Source organism: Rattus norvegicus, chromosome 4, assembly GCF_036323735.1.
Source record: "Rattus norvegicus strain BN/NHsdMcwi chromosome 4, GRCr8, whole genome shotgun sequence".
NCBI lineage: Eukaryota > Metazoa > Chordata > Mammalia > Rodentia > Muridae > Rattus > Rattus norvegicus.
This window is the reverse complement of record NC_086022.1, coordinates 129872378-129894221: the sequence shown is the minus strand read 5'-3', so window position 1 is coordinate 129894221 and position 21844 is coordinate 129872378. Positions and strand designations below refer to the sequence as shown.

At 46.0% G+C, this 21844-nt stretch overlaps 1 protein-coding gene across 1 annotated transcript in view; it reads left to right on the top strand.

The window, feature by feature from the left end:
- Positions 1-284: 284 nt before the first annotated feature.
- Positions 285-21844, top strand: part of Suclg2 (succinate-CoA ligase GDP-forming subunit beta) — a 270105-nt gene continuing 248545 nt past the window's right edge. Inside the window, 1 exon segment of the mRNA NM_001100750.1 lies at positions 285-376. Within this exon segment, the coding sequence (NP_001094220.1) occupies positions 287-376 (90 nt within the window). The 5' untranslated portion in view covers positions 285-286.

Below are 21844 nucleotides of genomic sequence, written 5' to 3'. Positions count from 1 at the left end.
CCTTGGGGTGAGGTGGTGAAGGCGGTGGGGATAGGGGTAACATGGTGGGGAGTGGGTGGGTGGGTCCTTCCACTCTCTTCACCACCTTTCTCCTTCCTTTCTTTTTCTCAATTCCCTCACCCCCTGCTCGCTTCTGCACCCGCTTTCTTACCCGCCCTCTGTCCCGCCCCTCTCTTCCTCCCCCGCCCCTCCCCGGCCCGCTCCCTCTCCGGGCCTGGGCCCCGGCCCGCTCCCTTCTCCGCCCCCTCCCGCCCCCTCGCGGCCTCTCCTCAGGTTCCTGGTTAAGATGGCGTCCGCGGTGGCCATCGCGGCCCAGGCCGGGAAGCTTCTGCGAGAGCGATCGCTGCGGCCCCGACTCTTGGCGGTCAGGTCCCAGGTGAGCGCGGCCGGGACCACGTGAGCCACTCGCTGTGGTGCCCCATGCTCTGCGTTCTCTTCGCCCTGCGCGACCCCTGGCGACCCCGTGCTCCCCGCGGCTCGGCCGGCTGTGCGGCGTCCGAGCTGCTGGACGACCCTGCTCGCCTCCCGCGGGAGGTGTCGGGGATCGCGGGGGTCTGGGTACACACCCTACGACCCTGGTCGTCCTAACCGCTCCCCTCAGCCGTGCAGGGCACTGGAACCCCGAGCTGGGGGCGAGTTCCGAAAAGTTCGGCGCACTGTTGGAAGGCAGAGGTTTCCCAGCCGCTTACTGGCTCTCCTGGGGGCGGCTCTAAGCCTGAGCTTGCTCGGCCGGCCACGTGCTGGCTTCCCAGGCTCCCGAGGCAGCTCACCTACCAGAGTCAACCCCGCGGGGTGTCGCTTGTGCCCACTGTGTGCTTGTCTGTGGGGACCTGTAAGGGTCCGGGAGGAAAGTGGGAGTCTAGTCCTCCTCTCTGAATGGCCTGTGTGAAAACTGCCTACCCACTTTGTCCATGCCTCCTGGAGACTTAAGTTGGACCGGGAGCAGTTCCTCCACATTGCTCTCCTGTGGAATTTACCTTCTTCCATTTGCGAGCATCTCAGTAGAGTGAGGCCTTTGGAGGGGAGATTGTGAGTTGGCCCTGACACTTGGAGAAGCCACGCAACCACTTATCGTCCTACTGTCTTTAGCTAACCCCCCTCAACCCCCCAAAGAAAAGCTTTCCTGTTCAATGAGCAGCAAATCGCTACATTTTAACCAAGGCGTGCCTAGGGCACTACGAAAAAGAAATAACTTATTAATGAATTTTTTTGAGTTACTCTAAACTTTGCTTAATTATGACATCTGTGAAGGTTTTTCTTTCTTTTCGTTACCTGACATTCCATCTCTCTTGTTATTGTTAATGGGAATTTAAGAGGTGCTAATACTTATTACTGTAATGTCCTTAACGGGCACTTGGCAGTGTGGTGGGTGAAGGAGGAGGGTGGTGGTTTGTCTAATTAAACTCACAGATACCTGCTACAGTAGTGTAGAGCTCTCTGGGCGATCTACAGCCTATTCACTCTCTTAAGTGCTGTGAAGAACAAGAGAGCTGGGGTGCCGTTGCCTTAGATTTGAATTGATGAGAAACATGGAGCCCAGGCACTGAAAATCATAAGAGTAAGAAATGATTGCCCAGAGAAACCTAAAACAGAGAGCTTAGCTGACCTATGTTGTCATCTTCCCTATCCAAGTTGTGGAAACCTTGTCATACATGGGAGAGTCCGGCTGGCAAGCAGGGGTGAGAGACCTCTTACCTACATTGGGCAATGTTCACTGTTTACATACTTGTATGTTACTTATTGTTATGGGAACATCAGGCCTCGTAGAGTTTGGAGGTGGTTCTGGCGGGAAGAACACTTCCTCCCCAAGCCTGAGAGTCTTAGCTGGAATTCCTTTCACCCATGTTAAAAAAAAAAAAACAACAAAAACAAACAAACAAACAAACAAACAAACAAAAACAGGCAAACCCGTGTGAGCTTGTGACCCAGCACCGGGAGGAAGAGACTTGTGGGTTCCAAGAATTGGTGAGGTTCCACTTTAGAGAGAGATATCTTGTCTCAGGGAAGTAAGGTAGATAGTGCTAGAAGGAGACGGGTGACTTCCAGGACAGCCTGTTCGTTCAGCCTGTTCTCTGTCTCTCTCTCTGTCTCTCTGTCTCTCTGTCTCTCTCTGTCTCTGTCTCTGTCTGTCTCTGTCTCTGTCTGTCTCTGTCTCTCTCTGTCTCTGTCTCTCTGTCTCTCTGTCTCTCTGTCTCTGTGTGTGTGTGTGTGTGTGTGTGTGTGTGTGTGATTAGTTTTTGTTTGGGTCTTACTAGCGAGCCCTAGACCTGTGAAAGTCTGAGGGTGGTGACCAGTACTTCCTGGAACTTGAGTTACTGATGGCTGTGAACTATAGCATCCGCTAGGACTGAACCTGGATCCTCTGCAAGAGCAATAAGTGTGCATTGTAACATGTCCAAGACCTGAGCCATGCTCACGGTCAGGTGGTCCTGTGTAGAAAAGTCCAGCCCTGAGAAGTTCACTGCCCTGTTCAGGGTTACAGAGCGTTTGAGACAGAGCTGATGAGTAGGTTTACTTCACGTTCCCACTCTACCAGAGTAGAATCCGGCGAATGCTCCTTTTCTGGGTAAATCAGTCTGCCCACGAGTAGAAACGGTTAGCGAGTCACTAGTGCCACTGACACAGTTCTTGTGGGAACATCTTAGAGTTGACAATGTGAGTAGGTAATACCGCCTGTGACTTTAAGGAACTATGTCTTCGTACCAGCTCTACTCCTTTCTCTTGCTGGGCCCCTATTCCTGGATCGTAGCAGCCACTACAGTTAAGTAAGCATGGTTCATTTTTCCCACCAAACTTTGGAATCTTTAAGTATTTTAGGAATCTGTTGGCACTCTCGGCCTCGACCTACTTTGCACAAGCCTTGTGAAAGCAAAACAAAACAGGTGGGCAGGCCAAGGTAAAAGACCCACTTTCTGGAAGCAACTTTAGCTTGTTTCACAGAAGTATCCACAGAATAACATCCCTCCTTGGGTTAATGTTAACAGTTGACACAGAGTTTTCATGGTTAATGTCATTGCAGTTTCTCTTTTTATTTTAAACTTCTGCCTCTGGCTTCACTGTTTTGACTTTTTTTTCTCAGAGCTGGGGACCGAACCCAGGGCCTTGCACTTGCTAGGCAAGTGCTCTACCACTGAGCTAAATCCCCAACCCCTGTTTTGACTTTTTACTGATGTTATATCCGTTCTAGGGCTGACTTTGGCCATTTCTACACTGTCACCATGGAGGACTGCTCCAGAACCTGGGAGTTGGGGTGATGAGTAAAGCAGGCAAAGCCCTCTACCACTTGGTCCTTTACTTGATTGGAGGTAGGAAAAGGAAAGATTATAGATGCTACAGTAAGAAAGATGATTTCAGGTACTGATGAAGCCATAATGAAGTCAAACAGGGCCACACAATGAGAAATAACTAGCTTCACAGGCAGGTGTGTGAAAGCCAAGAAAACTTGCTCCATAGTCTTGTCTGGCCTACGTTGATCAGACTGGACTAGAACTCATGAACTCATAGGTATCTGCTTGCATCTGACTCCCAAGTACTGGGATTAAAGGTATTTTTTTTATTAAAAAAAAAAAAAACTAACCAAAACCAAAACCAAACATAATACTTGTTGAAAAGTGTGTACATTAGTTATTCTTCTCGTTGCTATGGCAACAAATCCAAAAAGGCGGCTGAGGGAGGAAGGGCATCATTCTGGCTCACAGTTTGAGTGTAGCGTATCTCTGTGTAGTCTATCCTGGCAGGGAACGCAAGGCCGCAGGAGCGTGTGGCAACTGGTCACACGGTATCCATGGTCAGGAAGCAGATGAGATGAGCTGTGCTCCTTCGTGCAGTTTGGGAGCACAATCCAGGGACAGGTGCCACCTGCATTTAGAGGTGGGGGAGTCTTTCCATCTTGGTTATCTTAATCTAGCAGTGCCCTCACAGGTATGGACAGAGACTGCTCTGCTGGGTGGTTGTAGATCCCGCCAAAGTGACAATATTGGCGGTCAGTGAATAGCTGGGTAAACGTGTACAACGTGAAGGCAGTCGGGTCTCCAGATGTCTAACGAGAGTGATTTACCAGCAGCGCGCGTCCTTAGTGCTTCTACCACTACCTGTTCTCCACACAGGGAACCGTTTACCCTCTTCCCATGTCGATTCTTTTTGTTTGCCATGTAAATAAAGTTATACAACACGCACGCATGTGCTCGGCACTGCCCTATTCTATCGATAAGATCCTGAGTTTTGACATTTGGAATCTGTACTGAAAAGGAGGTAGCCAAATGGGATGGGAAGCGGGTGGTAAGACAGCAAGTGCAAAGGCCCTGGGGTGGGAGTGAGGTCTGACAAGTAGACAAGGTCCAAATCACGTGGGTCTCACGTGGAGTTCTTAAGAGCTTCATGATTATGTGACAGCCACAAAGTTTTACAGCTATTATAACAGGAAATGGCTGGGTTTAAGTCCTAGGGCTCTGAATTCTGTGTCCCACATTACTATGAGAAGTCAGAACTCAGGATACCTTCACAGCTTCTGAGGGGGTAGCTAGCAGTTCAGGAGCAGTCTAATAGCTCTTATAGCTCCCCTCCCCCATTCTCTTAGTTTGTTGAGGTGTAGGGTCTTGTATAGCTCCAGTTGCCTTTGACTTTGAGGCAATCCTGGTTTAACCTCCCAGTGTTGGCATTACACAGCCATGCCCAGCTACACTTCCTGGTCGATAACTCCAGCTAGCCCTTTAGGGATGTAGATGCCATGAAACCTGGTCCCATGACCCAGCCACTGAGTGCCCAGGAGCCCATTTGTCTCTGCTGAGACTTATGGGAAGAGCTGTTTGGAGCAAATAGTAATCAATTATATCCCACTCCCTCTCCCTCTCCCTCTCCTTTCCCTTCCCCCTCTCCCCTTCCCCTTCCCACCTGTTTCCCCCTCCCCCTCCCTTCCCCCCATCTCTCCAGGTTCTCTCTCATGTAGCCCAGGGTGGCCTCAAACTCTTGCTCATCCACCCTCTATCTCCTGAGATTACAGGCATGACCTACCACATCCCGCTTTTTTGTGATGCTGAGAGTCATACCTAGTCCATTGGGCAGCGGCAAGCGCTAATCTCAGTCCAGGTAGTAATGACGCTTTGTAGAGAAGAGCTGCCTTCGGGGCGTTTCTGTCTCATGATGCCTGTGTGAAGTTCAGGGAAGCTTGTATCTTAAGGGCTGCACAGATAGATACAGGAGACACTGCCTTTCAGGTCTAACTTTGGGGTTCCGACTGTGTGGTTTTCTTTGAAGCCCAGAGGACTGTGAATGGTCCAGGGAAACAGCTTACATCTGTGCCTCTGTTCTGGGCTACTTCAGAAAGAAGGAGCAGCCAGCACTGTGCTCCTGGCAATGGAGACACATGGATGCATGGTTTCTTGTTTTTGTTTGTTTGTTTGTTTGTTTGAAATGATCTCATTGTATAGCCCTGGCTATCCTGGAACTCGGTATGTAGACAAGGCTGGCTTTGAACTCTGATCAGGCCAGAATAGAGATCTGCCTGCCTCTGCCTCTGGAGTCCTGAGATAAAGGTGTGTACCACCGTGCCCAGCTATGCATGGATTTTAAAAGTGAAGGGCTGAAGGCTGTAGACACATTTATACCAGCTAAATCAAGTCAGGAGACTGCCGTACGCCATGGCTTACCCGTGTCTACCCCTGCCCTGGGAAATAAATAGCTTGGCCTTTGTTCTTTTCCCATTTTTTTAAACCAAAAAAATCAGTCACCCAATCAAAATCAACCAAACAAAAAAAACCCCAAAACAACAACAACAACAAAGAAAAGCTACCATGCCCGCTGCTAAAGAGGATGCTGGATTTTCCATAATTCGGTGCTAAGCTTTTGCCCTGCTGTGGAAGGTCTGATAGCTCCTGTACCAGATCAGCCTTGTTCACTGTAAACAAAGCCCTGCTTTATGGGAAAGGGATTAAGTGCACGGGCCCAGCATAGCCAGAACTGTGTCAGCCTTGTTCCCTAGCTGGGTTCCGCAGGCACCAAGCCTAGAAAGTTGCTGAAATGTGTCCCCTGGGAGGTGGAAAGGAAAGGACACGGTACCCTAGATTGCCTGTCCTTCAACCTCCTTACTACTCAACCTGGAATCCTCCTTCATATGGCACATGCTTTCACGTGTTGGAAAAGTTTTGCGTGGTATATAAACAGTTAAATAAGTAAGAGCATTATGCTGCTTTGAAAATTAACATCAGGGGTTAATTCGCTGAAGGTTGGGTGATGGGGCTGGCACCCCAGCAGAGAATGGACTGCATGCCTGTCAAACGCTGTGGGGGGAAGAAGGGAGAGGGAGTCAGGAGCACATGATAATGCTGACTAGTCAGGCCGAGGAGAAAGGGTGGATGGTGCTGTAGAACGCCCAGGACTTGGCCGATCACATAGCTTTACATCAGAAAGCCAAACAAATAGCGTTCTTTTGTCAGATATTTTCCGAATGCTTACTGCATGTGCCCACTGCCACAAAGTTCTACAAAGAAAGTATTTTATCATGAACGTAGTGTTTAGGAGAATAATGAGTAGGTTAGTGTACCTAATTGTGAGAGGGAGTGAGAGGTGGCGGAGGGAGGGAAGGAGAGGGAGGGATGGATAGGAGAGACGGAGAGAGCTATCAAAATGTTTGTGGTCTAATTGCAAAATTGTTGCACAGCCCAGTGTTACACTGTCATGGTGGTGCTGTGGTTGAGCTCTGTTCTGAGACCTTGTTGAATGTGTCCTACATTGGACCATGTACTTATTTCTTTGGAAGAAATAAGTTCCCTTGACCCCTGTCTGCCCTCCATCTTCATCAACTCACAGATTCTCTGTTAATCTTTTGGAAAGACCCTTCCCTGACGATCTGACGGGCTGCTTCTATCCAGTGATTGCTGATTGTATCTTTTCTGCTTTATTGCAACCTAGAACACATGACTTAAAAAACCAAAGCACATGACTTGGCCTTCATTTTGTTTATTGTCTGTCTCCCGTTCTCCCTCACAAATAGAATGTGAGCTCCAGGAGACGGGACTTTCTTACACGTTACTCTTTCCCCTGCCACCCTAGCTAGGTGTTCTGTAATGGTTTGTGGTCTGATGAATTAGTGGACTGCAGAGACAAGGGAGAGGCAGGTAACAAGCTGAGAGGTGATGTAGGTTAGAGAGGAAAGGACCAGCTGATTGTCAAAGACACTAATTATCATTTAATTTGACTGTAACCCTCACAAGATCACGGCAGGATGGGGGTGCTTGTGCCATCTCCAAGCTCCAGGCACAGAAAGATCACATAATAACTGGCTGAGAATGCTAGTGCCAGGAAGTCACCTGCCTCATGCCAGTGAATAGCTTATGCTGTTAAATCATTAAACCCGATTACCACAAGGTCTAGTTTGGGCTGAGCCACCCAGTTGAACCCATGCGTGTCTGTCCTGCACCAACACCTCTGACTTTGGTATTCAGATTGGGTTGGCCCAGCCTGCTGGGACTGCATCCATCTCTGGACTGTGATCGAACTCCTCCTTTTCTTGCTCTGAGACCTGGGAAACTGTAGCAGAAGACAGGAGTTCTGCATTTAATTCAGTCTAAATACTAGATCCCCAGTGCTCCTGCTGTGCAACTTGGAACAAATGATTATTTTTAAAAATTAATTTTATTAGTGCATATTAATTACACAGAAAGCAGGCTTCATCGCGCCCTTTCCACGCGACGTCTGCGCTCGGAGTTGTTTGAGGATGTGGTATACATTCTGTGATGGAATCTGGAGCAGATGGTTGAACTTGACTCTCCCCTGAAATGGAGTTCTCACAGGTGGCTATAATGACTCAGTATGATTTATTAAACATTTGGCATTATGATTAGATCAGAGGCCTACAGTGATTATTTCTGTTGCCATGAATGTGGAGCTTAAATTGACTTGCCTTTAAAGAAAAGGGTTTACTAGCCTGTAATAGCAGTTCTTCCCTGCGTTTCATATCATTTATCACTTACTGTCACTTCAGAATCATGTACTGATTTCATGCTTCCTTAGGCTTGATTTCACCAAATAGCCATGGGAGACGGGGATGATTCTGCCCAGTTCATATGTGCAGAATTTGAGGCTGAGGAGGTAGATGGAGGCTTACGCCAAAGACCTTGGGAATGGTCAGTATCCTAGGGATGGGGTGTGGAGAGCTAGGATTGTGAAGCTGGTCCTGTTGATCTTGCCTGGCAGGCTTTCGTAATGAAGAGGTAGTGTTAGGAGCAGAGACACCTGGACTTGGGTGACTTAAGTATTTGAGGTAGGAGAACACCGGAGAAATGACCATTACCACAGTAGATACCATTAACTATAAGAAGTGCTGGCTTAGTTCAGGGAAATGAGTTGTCGTCAAGATGGCATTGATCAGGGCGTTAACTTTGTGGTGAGCTTACTTAAAGGCATGATTATGAAAGGATGGTGTTTAGGCACGAGCTGTGAAGGCACACGCCTGTCATCTGCCTCCAGGACTTATTTTTACCGTAAGACGCAGGGACTTGGTGTAGCATGTGAATTGGTATTGGAGATACTGCAGAGGACAAGGAATAGATTTGAGTAGGTGTAGATCCATGCGTGGGTAGAGGGCCAGGTGTCTCTCTCTCTCCAGTCCCACCCATTCTTCACAGACCTTTCATCTGTCAGTTTCTGCACTGTGGTGTGGAAGTCCTCAGTGCATAGCTTGAAGGCACGGAGGACTTTCGGCAGGGCTGCCTTGTAGAGTTTGGAATGGTGGAACAGTGAGAGATGAGGACAGAGAAATGGGGCCAAATTCAGTGGGTCCTTGTCATTGTGGTGATGAAGGACAGTGGGAGCCATTGAAGATTTAGACAGGCAAGTGGCACAGTCTGGTTGCTGCTTTCTAGTATGTCCTCATCAGTGTGGAGGGGGTTGGAGGCCTCCAAGAGTCATTTGAGAGACATTTGTACCAATATGGTGCTGTGAGTCATTATACCCAGATCATAGCTGTAACCTAGGACGGTAACCAGATTGCTAGGGTTAACCTTGTCCCTTGTGCACCACGTAGTGATGGTTTTTTAAAAAGTTTTTGCATCTATTTATCTATTTTTCTTTTTCCTGTTGCAGTGTCTCCGAGAGCTGAATGTTTTGTTATTTTTGTGTCATAAATTGATTGACATGTCCCTTCCATCTACAAAATACATAAAATGGGAGATGAAGGGGTAGGCAAAAGTTATTATTCAGCCTGGGACACTGGAGAACACTGTGAGTAATTATTGTGTGACAGTAGGCAGAAGCTAGGGTGTCTCTGGAAAACCGGATGTACAGATGCTGTTAATTAAAATGGACTAGCTGGGGCTACGGGGATAGGAAAGAAATATTGATGTTATTAAAGAAGGAGAGCAGTGGGGTGTGGGGAGAGGATTGCTCGGGGCCAAGCTTGATGCCCCGAGTTTGATCTTTAAGACCCACAGGGTGGAAGGAGCAACGTTGGCAAGTTGTCTTCTGCCCCACAAACAAACAAACAAACAAACAAACAAAAAGAAAATACTGGGGCTGTAACTCAGGGGACAAGGAACTTACCTAACATGCAGGGGTTCCTGACACCATCCTCAGTTCCTTGTAAACCAGGCTTGCTGGCACCTGAGAGGTGGAGGCAGGAAGATGAAAATTCAGGGTCACTCTTGGCTACAAAGTGAGTTCAAAAAGCCTGAAGTATGTGAGACCCTTTTCAGAAGTAGGAAGAGGAGTAGGGGGTTATGGGTGAGGGAGGGAAGGAAGGAAGGACAGAAGGAAGACAGGGTAGGGAGAAGGAAGAGATAGGGACTAGACAGGACTCTAGTCCTGCTTTCTTTGATGGGTTTCCATTGCTGCCCTGAGCCAAGTGACAAAAGGGAGACATAGGGTTGTTGCTGTCCCTGGGCAGAGGAGGCAAGCATTTTATATCCTGTATAAAACAGTTCTGATTTCCCTGCCCTCCGAACTGTACTTTGCCCCCCTGCCTGGGTTTTTGCTGGGTGTGTTAGGACCTCAGTAAAGAAGCAGGCATGTAAAAGAAGTGTCCAGAAGGAGAAATGCGTCAGCTTACAGAGCAGAGCACAGTGCAGGATGCAGGAAGCCTAGCTGGATTCACACTGTGAGGGGAGAACCAGTGTCCACCAGTTGTCCTCTTACAGCATGGCCACATGCCCTTGCCCAAACACACACACACAATACACACACACAAAATATATTTAAAAATATAGAAAAAAAAGACCCTCTCCCCCAAAGGAAGCACAGTGTGGTGTGTCCTTCCTAGTTCAGCAGCAGCTCAGGCCTTTGGAATGCTACAGTCCGGTATAGCTTTTCCTTTTCTGCCCTTATTCTTGGGTGCAGGTTGAAGGTTCTCCTAAGGTTTATTTGGTTGTATATAGAAAAAAGGAGAGACTTTCTTGGACTTGTCTGGGGGAAAAAGAAATGACTTGTAGTATTGAAGGGGAATGCCCGAGCTCTCTGAGTCTTACTGGTCACTTGGGGAACATTTCTTTGTACTGTCATCCAGCCATGGTCAATTGAGGTTTTCCATATGTAAGACCAGAAGCTTCGCACCGGTAGGGACACATCCCTGGCTTTCCCTTAGCAGTGTACTGAGACATCCTGGGACCTCTTGGTTCTCTGCTTCCTGCTCTCGGGGAAGAGGATTCCAGTGAGGTCGGGTGGTCAATAAATGGCTCCCCTTTTGGCTGAGCCTCCTTTAGGTCAGCCACAGCAGCAGCTGGCTGTTCCATCAGCCTTGTATCAGCTCCAAGCTAAGGTGTAGGATTCATTCCACTCGAACCATTAGTAAGAAGCTCACACATTTTATTCCTAGAATGATGTGTTTGAGAGCCCATGGGAAGCTGTTTATAAGGTACTCGTGCCAGGATTTCAGGGATAACCCAGAACTGGAATCACTCTGCCAGGCTCAAATCTTGCTTTCAAGGTTTAGTATATTTGTGATTTTGAAGAATTATTGTAAGACTGACTGACTTTATTTACAGTGTCTGAAATGCAGATGTCTTTTGTATTCTATGTCCTGGTGATCCTCCCACCCCTAAATGGTTTGTTAAAAGATCCATTGCATGGCTGTTGGCTTATAATTGTTACAGTTCTGGTAATTGAAACCAGTGCCTTGCACACCACAGCCAAGCCTTGCATCTCTTAGCTACATCTCAGCCTTCATTTGTTTTTGCCTTGTTTTGTTTCTGTTGTTCATCTTGGTTTTAGACTTCACTGTAACCCAGACTGGCCTTCAGTTCACAGTGATCTTGTGCCATCCTGCCAGTGCTGGGCTGCAGGCACTTGCCCTGTGCTTGGCCTTGGCGCCTTAGATCTGGTTGAGTTAGTTTAATTCCCAGGGCCTCTGCTTCCTCATCTGCAAACTAGGCAAAGTACTACTGTAACTCCCTGGCATTGCACTGAGCCTCACACGGGTCTTCTCCTTGGATCTTAATCACTAAGTGTTAGCATTGGTTTGGGTTAAATTATCAGCAAACAGGATATCTAATCGGGTGGCTTTATTTCCACAAAAGAGCGGCTTTGCTGCAACTCTGGCTTTCCTCTCTAGTCCTTTAGACTCTATGGCCTGTGTGGATAATTAACGGGAAGTAGGGAACTGAAAGCGCCAGGCGGGAAGTGACAATAAGGGGTAGAGGTTCTCTGTGGGGTCTCGTCCTGCAACTTGAGAAGATTCCTGGACCCCCACCATTGCTTGGAACTGGAGATCAGCATTTCAACTGGAAGAAAATGTGAGTGTTTTCTTGCTCTCTATGGATGGTGCACTCTGCATGGTTTCATGAGAAAGCCATCCTGTCCTCTATCAGCGTCGTCTGCTGCAGTCTTTTTCCTGTTGCTGGGATGCTTGACTACAGCCTTGGACTGAAGGACTTATTTGGGTTAACTTCCTTGGCAAGGAAACAGATAAACCACATTTAATATACACTCTCATTCCAGCCTGAGGGTATATGCAGGCCTTTAATAAGTAATACAAAGAAAGTTGGGGCTTATTATTTTTGATTAAGGGAATAAACTATTAATGATGAATGCTTCTTTGTTGAAATTTAAAGTGCCTTTAAAGTGAAGTATCATTAAAATTGAAAGCCAGCAACACAAGGATAACAAAATGAATTTTTTACTGACTTTTAAAAATAATGAAGGGGGAAAAAAAACAAACCAAAGGTGCCACTGAGATAATTAAATAAGCCAAGGATATAGAGATAGTGGAGTTGAAGGTCTCCATGATGCAGAACTGGTGTTGAGTAATGAACAGCTGGAGTCAGGCTGTAGGGAGTGTGGTTGGAATCACAGAGTGAACGGAACTGAGGCGGAAGGCTTCTGACTGGTCCCAAGGACTGCAGGATTGTAGGGTTAGACACCAGTCCTACTAGAGCAGGGTCCGAGTGTCCTAGATCGTTTCTTTTTTTGTTTGATGCCAGTTTATGGGGAGGCTTTTATGAGTGCTATAAATGGATTTTATGACTATATTTTATATAAAATGTAATTTAATATGGAGGAAACTTTACTGAGTTAAACTTTATATAAAAGATGAGAAACCTTTATATAAAGATGTGTTAAAGGTCCCCAGGTAGGGATATCCAGTGGTGGGTCCTCTAATCTTCATGTTGGCATGTATCAGTGTTTCATTCCTTGTTCAGATACTGTCCCATGTGGTCCAGGCTGGCCTCAGACTCAATATTGAACCAAGGATAACTTCGAAATTTTAATCCTCCTGTGTCTACCTCCTCAGTGCTGGGATTGTAGTTCTATGTCACTCACTGTGCTCTGTTTATGTGGTGCTGGAATAGAACCCAGGGCCTTTGCATCCTATGTAAGCACTCTCCCAGCTGAGCTATATCCCCCAATACCCTCTGTCCTTTCTCGGAGGTGTTTTGTTCATGAGGAATCCATTTCTGGCTCAGAGAATCTTTTGCCTGGAACTCTGAAGTTTAGGTTATTGTTTAAATAAGATTAATTATTAACTCAAGACAGCGCTTGGGTGTATAGGTCTTGCTACATTTGGGGAAATAATGAAGGAACTGTGGTGGGACCGGAACCTGGGGCCATGCACTTGCTAGGCAATGCTGTACACTGAACCTTATCTGAAACCTTGGAACTGCTCTTTTGATTAAAAAAAAAAAGATGGACTAGCAAATGTTTTTTAATGGCTCTAAGACCTTGTTTATGTTTCTCAAAGTTTCTGAAGTTTTAAAAATATGGCTGCTTGTTTTGTGGTTTTGCTGCTTTTGTTACGTTTATGTGTGGTGAGCGGTTGACTGTCTTAAGCTTTTGAGCTATCGTGTGGCATTGCACACACTCACTCACTTCCTTTATTGTACCTCTTGCCAGTCGCTGCTGGATTTACCATCCTCCTAACCAAAACTGTCCATTGAGCACCCTTCACACACACCCACCTCCAAGCCGGGCACCACAGTGCGCCGCTCGGTTTCCATGATGTGGTACTCAAGCGAGACTCATACCTGTTCTTCCTTTGCTGCCTTATTTCCTTTAGCATATCTTCAGAACATGTCCATGTTGTAGTATGTGTCACATACCCTTCTTAAGGCAGCATAATATTTTACAGGGGGTATATGTGTATATAAACATATGCTATATGTGTTCCTGTATACAATTTTATTTATCCTCCATCTTTCAGGGAATACTTACGCGCTTTTCTTCCTTTTGGGTAGTCTGGACATTGATATATATACATAAAAGTCTACGTTAATATTCACCTTTCTAGAAGTGTTCAATGTGTAGTATGAGCTATATTTTTGACTTCCCATGTGTAATTAAAATGTCTACTAGAAATATTTTTCTTCATGATCGTCTATAAAATATTTCTATTCATGTGTGCTTCCAGCATGTTGACTCAGTGTGACAAAGGTGCACTGTTAAGCTCAGGAGGCGGAGCCTTGGAAAGCAGTGTGGGGACAAAGCCGGTTGCTGCTTCTCCAGTACATAGGTACCCCTTGCTGTAGACTCGCAGTGAGTGTGCCTGGTGCCGAGACAGCTTCCGGCCTCCAGGCATCCTGCTGTACTGTGTCTCCTGGACTCACCCACACAGCGGCTGTTAATGCCTGGAGAGCTGAGGCCAAGCTTATGTGGACACAGACACCTGACATTGTCAAGGTCAGCCCAGCACTGGGCCTTTGCAGGGAAGTGTCTGAGTCCTCATGGCGACCCTGGTGGTGGTAGGCATTTCTGTTGTCATTGTCTAAGCCCATTTTAAAAAGGAACACACTGTGCCTCAGAGACATTATAACTGTCTTCCTTATTGTGGCATCCCTCAGACTGGCACTTACAGTGGCATATTGAATTGTGCCCTTTGTGAACTGAGTTATGTCTGTGAAGTTCTTACTTCAGTATCTCAGGATGGAATGATTTGTGAAAATAGAGACATCTGGGTTTGTCTTGAGGGTGGTGTCCCTAGCACCTGCAGAGTTAGCTCAGCAATCAAGACCAGCATTTGACATACTTTAAGCTTTGTTTGTTTTTGAACCAAGATAGTTTCCCATTCAGTTACTCCCTAGTGCTAGGGTGGGCAAACTCACGGCTTAGGAAAGAAAAGCTGTAATGGAGGTGAGTATTGGCAGGCACGGGAATGGGCTTTGATGCTGGATCCCAACGAGGAGGCCCAGGAAGGTTTTAAAAAGCAGTGTGGCTGGAATACATGTGGACCTTTATTCAGATGTGTCAGTTTAGTCATGTAGTTTTCACTTAGCTCTGAAGTAAGAAATCAGCAAACCTTATTATTATTTTTTTCACATGTCATTCCCCTCCAAAAACCATTCTCTTTGTTTAGGTAGCTCAGCCAAGCAAGGTTAGACAAAACCTGGGTGTTTTAATGCGCTGTGCTAGGCCTTTTCAGAAACACTTGCATAACTTAATCCAGCCGATTTTTTTTTCTTTTTTCTTTTTTCTTTGTAATCAGAAGCATTACACTGGGCTCTTCAGTACTATAAAGTTGAAATTTAAGAACAATCAGCTTGCAATCAAAAGCTGATTACACACGAACAATAATGAACAGGAAAGCGAGAGCTCTGCGATAGAAGGAAAAGGTGCAGGAGCAGACCTTGAAGAGGGAAGTGCAGAGGAGGTGTGGTGTCCTGACTGACTGAGGTGTGTGCAGCCTGACAGGCAGCGATGCTCACAGACTGTCTGGGTGGCTGCAGGGAGATGGGGAGTGGGGAGAGTAACTGTGGATGAAGTAATGGAGGGAAAGCCATTGGTTTTAGGACAGAGTTAGGGCTCTGTTTAGTGTTGATGGAAGGCACAAGGTTTGTGTCTTTCTGCCCTGTTGATTGGTTCTGTGGCTTTCAGCCTCACTGGACCTGGTCCCTGTACTAAACTGCTTAAGATCTGCTATACCTGTTACTCATCCAGACTCTCGCTCAGTGCTGGTTCCCTGTACAGCTTTGCCCAGTGGCTGCTGCAGCAGTGTGCCCTGGAATGCGCTGCAGGCCACTGGAACCCAGATGAATCGAGGAAATCCCAGGCACTCTAGTCAGATGATGCACAGGCCAGAAATGAGGCAGGTGAGTCTCAGGCCGTAGCCAGCTCTATTTGTAACATTTGATAACTTACGTTCTAAAGGTTAAGAAGTGTCATGTGTGTAAAGTGTACAAGAACAAACTGTTTGTGTCAAAAACGTGTTTTTTTCCGTAGACATGCCAACAAATAACAGTAGCCAGTTGTAATGAGTAATCTGAAGTAAACTCCCTCCTGAAGTAAACTTCCTCTACCTGGAAGGAGCGTGGAAACATTCCAAGATCTGTGGTTTACAATCAGTACTGAGGTCTCAAGATTCTTATTTTCTCGGAGTTTTCTCTCAAGTACTCAGAATTCTTCTCACGAGATTCTTGGACTGTGGTTCGGTTTGTTTATTTATTTGTGTTCATTTTTTTGAGAGAAGACCTCAAACCCTGTCAGGCTACTCTTCAGCTTTTGGTTTTCTCAAACAACCCTCCTTCCTCCTAGCAGCTAGGACTTCAAATGCACACCACTGCTGCCTCACCTGGCTTGATCTCTGCTCTTAGGAGACACGAGGAGGGATGGTGGTGCCTGTAGCTGAGGGAATGGTCATCGGAAGATGAAGGCTGAATGAATTCCCCGAAGGGGACCAAGGGCTATGAGCTGCGGAGTAATCTTGTGAAGAGTGTTGCAGACAGAGGAGTAGCTAGTGCCGGGGCCTTGGTGTGGGCTCGAGTGTTTGATGTGTCTAAACAACAAGCAGATGGCAGGCAGTCCTGGGCTTGGGAGAGCGCAGTAGATGTGTCAAAGTTTATATTGCTGGAGCCCACGCCACAGTACTGTAGATAACACACTGTGGATGTTGCCTATTGTGTGTACGCTGCCGGGGTGTAACCCAGGCTGCAGGTGGTGTGGAAATTCTAGGTTAATTGTGCACCTGCCGAGAGACAGTTTGCTTGTTTTCAGTTTATGTCCATCACAAATAACCATCTATAAACAGAGCTGTTTCAGTTTTTATTTGAACATATTTGTGTCTCTAGGGTATGTTCCCAGGAGAAGTATCTTGGCCACATTGTAAATGTATGTTTGTTTTTTAAAGAAACTGCTGTGCTGGGCTCTGGAGATGGCTGAGTAGCCCAAGGAGCTGTGCTCACAGCTGCTAATCTGATGTTTCCAGTTGTAGTTTTTTTTTTTCCCAACAGCATGGCATGAGGAAACGGGTTTCTCAATCCCTGTCAGCCTTTGTAGGGTTAAAAATCTCAGCTGTCCTAGGGGTGATAGTTGGGTTTCAGTAAGACTGGTCATGGTGAATATCCTGTTGATGGCTGGTTTGCCTCCTGCATATCTTCAGTGAAATGTCTCTTTGTGTCTTCTGTCCATTTTCTGTTTTGACTTTTTAAAAGAGACTTTTAAAAATTTTATGCATGAGTGCTCAATCTGCATGTACACCTGCATGCCAGAAGAGGGCATCAGATCACATTATAGATGTTTCTAAGCTACCATGTGGTTGCTGGGATTTGAACTCAGGACCTCTGGAAGAGCAGACAGTGCTCTTAACTGTTGAGCCACCTCTCCAGCCCCCTGTTTTGATTTTTAAAGTGCTGAATTTTGGAAGTTCTTTATGCTTTCTGTGTGCTAATTGTGGTGTGCAGGTATCCCACCCTGCCCCCCATCTGCAGCTTCTCTTCTCAGTCTTCTAGCATCGTCTGCCAGAGAACAGTCTTGAACTTAGTCAACTCCAGTTGGTCTCCTTCTTTCTGATGGTTCATGATTTTGAAGCCATGTCTAAGAACTATTTATCAAGCCCTAGAGCTGAAGGCACCTGCTATGTTATCTTCTGAAACACTTGTTTTTATTGATTGACTAATTGAATTATAGACAGAGTCTTTATAACCCAGGTTAGCCTTGCTTCTTAAGGGGCTGACTTCAAACTCCCAAGTGATCCGTAGCCTTCTGCCTCCAGAGTGCTGGGAGCTGTGAGCCACTACACCCAGCTATAAGGTGGTTTTCTCTTTTTTTAGTTGAATTTCCTTCCTTCCTTCCTTCCTTCCTTCCTTCCTTCCTTCCTCTCATCCTTCCTCTCATCCCTTCCTCCCTCCCTCCCTCCCTCCCTCCTTTCTTCTTAATTTTTAATAGTTTTAAATATACATCTCAGATCCATGTTGAGTATTTATGTAAGCTGTCAGGTTAGGGTGAAGCTTGTTTGTGGATTCATTTCCGGCTGCACATGCTGTTGTTTCAGCACTGTTCGTTTGAAGGATCGACCCCTCCACGAGTGGATGCTGCTGGGATGGTTCTCATGCTTCCCCCACGGAATTGTAGCATTTTAAACCACTAGGCAACCCTGCCATCATCCTTCACTAGGAAACACCTGAAGTTTTGAGCACTAAGGTTGGGAGGGAGCCAGCTCTGCGGTTCTGCCTTCTTGCCTGCTTCTAGTGTGGGTCATTTGATGTCCTGTTTTGTTGGATATGAGCCCTGTCGCTCTGTGGCGTTGCTTGGTTTCTCAGATTCCCATATGTATTTTGAGTCAAGGACCATCTGAGATTGTAGAAAAGGGTTTTTGACATTTGCTTTAATGTTCCTGTTGACTCTTGGCTATAAAGTCAGATGAAGCTATTGTGTCAATCTACAGTAAGAGAGATACTGCCCTTAAACTTGATATTTTGGTAAACTGTGTCTTTGCATAGCAGTTTTCTTCTTACCGTTTTGATGTGTAATGGGGTACGGGAATGCAGACAGCAAACCCATCAGTGTTAGGCTCCGTTCCATTTGTAACATGTCGATCAAGTTAAAAAAGTCTGAAATGGATCCGGGTGGTTGATGGGGCCCTAGTTCTCTCAGCTTCCTCACTTCCGTCTCCTAGGAAGGAACTGATGGACGCTCTGATGGTCTTAAGAGTCGCACACGTGCGTTGACAGTATGCCTCTGTGGTGGGTTATAGTATTTTAGGACTGTAAGTAACTGGAAATGATTCAGCCTCGCCACAGAAGCCAACACTGTTTTATATGGGCAGTGAATATATGCTCACAGGGAATCGAAACCTGCTTCATGTTTCACAGACTCACATTGCTGTGCCAGAGACCCCTCTCTCATTCTGTTTCGTGAACAGTTACTGTAATCACCGGCTGTCAAGGCAGACTCCCGCCTGGCTCTAGTCCCTCCTCTGACCCTGTTGGGTCTGTGTTCTTGGGCAGGTTACATTGCTACCTGCTTAGAGAATCCAAGGAAACAACACAAGGTACCAAGATGGCTTTAAGAGCTGAAGACCATATGGGCAGGTAGGGTGGCCCAGCCATTGGTGGTGAGGGCACCTTTAGTAGCACATGCTATTTTGTTAGTGATGATAAATACTGTTTTTTCTTTATGTAGTAAATTAAATATGAAGATTTTCAATTTTTCCCCTGCTTCACAAGAAAGAATTCTTTTCTTCTAGCTTGCTTACTTGCTTACTTTCATTAAAAAATTTAATACATACATAAATAAGTAAATGGATTTTTTTTTTTTTGTTTCCAGGCTGCTAAGACAGGGTGTCACGTTGTAGCTCTGGCCTAGAATTCATAATATACAGGCCTTGCACTTCTGGTGGTCCTCCTGCCTCAGTCTTCCAAGTATTTGGATTATAGACGTGACTTACCACACCCAGTTTAGTATGTTTTTCTTAATCAATTGTTTATGGGCAGTCTGTAAAGTTGGGTTATATGGAATACTTGCTTTTTAAAGTTTTACTTTATTATTATGTGTGTATGTATGGGCGTGTGTGTGTGTGTGTGTGTGTGTGTGTGTGTGTGTGTGTGTGTGTGTTGATCCTTTGGAGGTGGGAAGAGGGCTTTAGATCCCTTGGAGCTGAAGTTACAGGTTGTGAGCGGCTAGACACAAATGCTGGGAACTAATGTGGCCCTCTGGAGAAACTGGAAGCACTCTTAAGCACTGAGCCTCTCTTTAGCTTCCATGGCATGCTTTCTTAAAATTGGAGTCTGAGTAGGTTAAGGGTAAGCACTATGTCACAAAACATAACACTAGGATTTCTCTTTCTATCATTCTTTAATGAGAGTCCCTGCTGGGTGAGCAGAAACTGTTTACTTGTTGCAGTGCTGCTGATCAAATCCAGTTCTCTTGTACAACAGGCATATGCCTGACCACTGAGTCATGTCCCCACCAAAAGGGTGCTTAGGCAGGAGTGTTCCTGGCACCACATGGGCATATAGACCTTTTCCAGTCTTCCTCCAGCCTTCTGGCCCTCTTTTCTCTTTTTCTCCTGCCTGTAGATGCAGAGCCCATCCACACTGAGCTGTGAGGTTCCCTCTGTCTCTGGTCTAAATGTCCTTGTCTGTTTCTACATCGCTGTGGAATGCCTCCCGCCTCGCCCCCATCTCCTTGTTCACATTTAAGATTTATCCCAAATGGTATTCCAGGAAATGTTTTGTTTCTCTCTGGCCCATCCTCTGTGGACACTTGCTGAGTTCCCTTCATCTTCGTGTCTTTAACGTCTTGAATAGGATAGTTGTGTAGAATTAAAAGGGCTGCTTGCTGAGTAACAGGCTTACAGTTAAATCTCTGTTGATAAATAAATTATATATATAAACTTTGAGTCCTCCAGAAGAGAGTGTGGGCATCTTGATGACATCATAACTTGCAAAATAAGAGATCAATTTTATTTCTCATTTAATGAAAAACCGCCCATGAATAAGTGATAAAAAATTTAATTGAGAGGATAATCAGATATTGCTTCTAGCCTTCCCCCCTTACAACCCATGTAAAAATCCAATTACTTTACCCCTTTTCCCGAGAAGCCCTTTAATCAGTGAGTTTGCAGTAGACTGTGAGGAGTAAGTTGAGATTTGATGGCTCTTGATTTTCAGACTAGAAAAGCTTGTGCTGTAACTCGGAGCTCTCTGTGTTGTTTCCACAGTGTGGTTTTGGCCTGGTCCTTAGTGCAGAAGAAGTCACTAAGCAAATTCTAATGTTGAAAATAAACGCGGGCACAGCCGAGGAAGGGTAAGGTTCAGTGTTTGATGCAAGGTTGGCCACCAAGCAGAGTCCCGGGGCCCTCCCCAGTCCAGCTGCCGAAGCTCTCCCGCTCCTTCCCGGGGCCTTCCCCAGTCCAGCTGCCGAAGCTCTCCCGCTCCTTCCCAGGGCCTTCCCCAGTCCAGCTGCCGAAGCTCTCCCGCTCCTTCCCGGGGCCTTCCCCAGTCCAGCTGCCGAAGCTCTCCCGCTCCTTCCCGGGTGATTCTGTTTTAACTTTACCTCCAGTTAGTTTCCTGAGTTTACTTGGTGGCCAATGAGAGGTTAACTTACCTCAAGGTCTGAAATGAAGGAGCGAGTCAGTCACTAGTATGAGAAAAGACAGTCTGGTTTACAGTGTGTCATTCGTGCATGAAATAGAATTATATTACGGAGATCTCTTTGATTAAAAGAACACCCTTATCTCGCCATTGGCTGGGTTTGTTACACACCTTTGTCTGTTCCCCCACTACGACTAGGCTGGTTTTAGCAATCATCTGAAAGGAGAATCTGTCTTCTAGTTTGACAGGCAGCAACTGACGTCACTGTGCTGAGGCTCTCTTAGAGCCTGAGAAGACTTAAATGAGCTCCTTAGTGTAGACGGGCCCTTGAGAGGACAGGCTGCTTTGTGAACTAGCCCCGGCACAGGGACAGCCTTGGGGAAGGAAGGCTAGGTCCTACTGCAGACACAGCTGATAAAAACACAGGACCACGTTTCTGATTTTAATTTGACTTGGAAAACTTAGCTGACCATCCTTACCAAAAACTCAGAAAACACAGGAAAATATTGTATAGTGATTGTAATGGTCCTTTACTCACCTGAGCCCTAGAGAATGCCGCTGTGAGCGTACCGTGGACTGTTGTGATGCGCACAGGCTCGCCATGTGTTTATAACTTCTTTTAACCGGATTTATAATCATACTAATCTTCTGTTTGATGTTCAGGAGTACTTACCTGCTCATTAAGAATTTATGGAAGTACTAATTTTGATGACAAAGAATTCAAAGGAAGTGAAGACTTTGCTCAAATAGCTGCAGTCTTTCATTTTTATTTATCTATTTTACATTTATTTGCACATGCTAATTGCCCACGATAACGGGTTTCATTGTGACATTCTCATGCAGTATATGATTATCATCTTCACTTCCTTGCCCTCTGGTTCCCTTCTAACTCCTGCAGACCCCCTCTTATTCCCGCTAAGTTCCTTCCTATTTTCATGTGTGTATGTATTTAAATTTTTATTTTATTTAAAATGTTTTTAGAGTTTTAGAGATTACATAATCACATCATGTCCCCCTTACCTTTCTTCTTTCCAAACCCTTCCATATACCTCTCTTCGTTCTCTGTCTAGTTCATGGCTTCTTTTTTATTTAATTGTTGTTACGTGTGTGTGTGTGTGGGG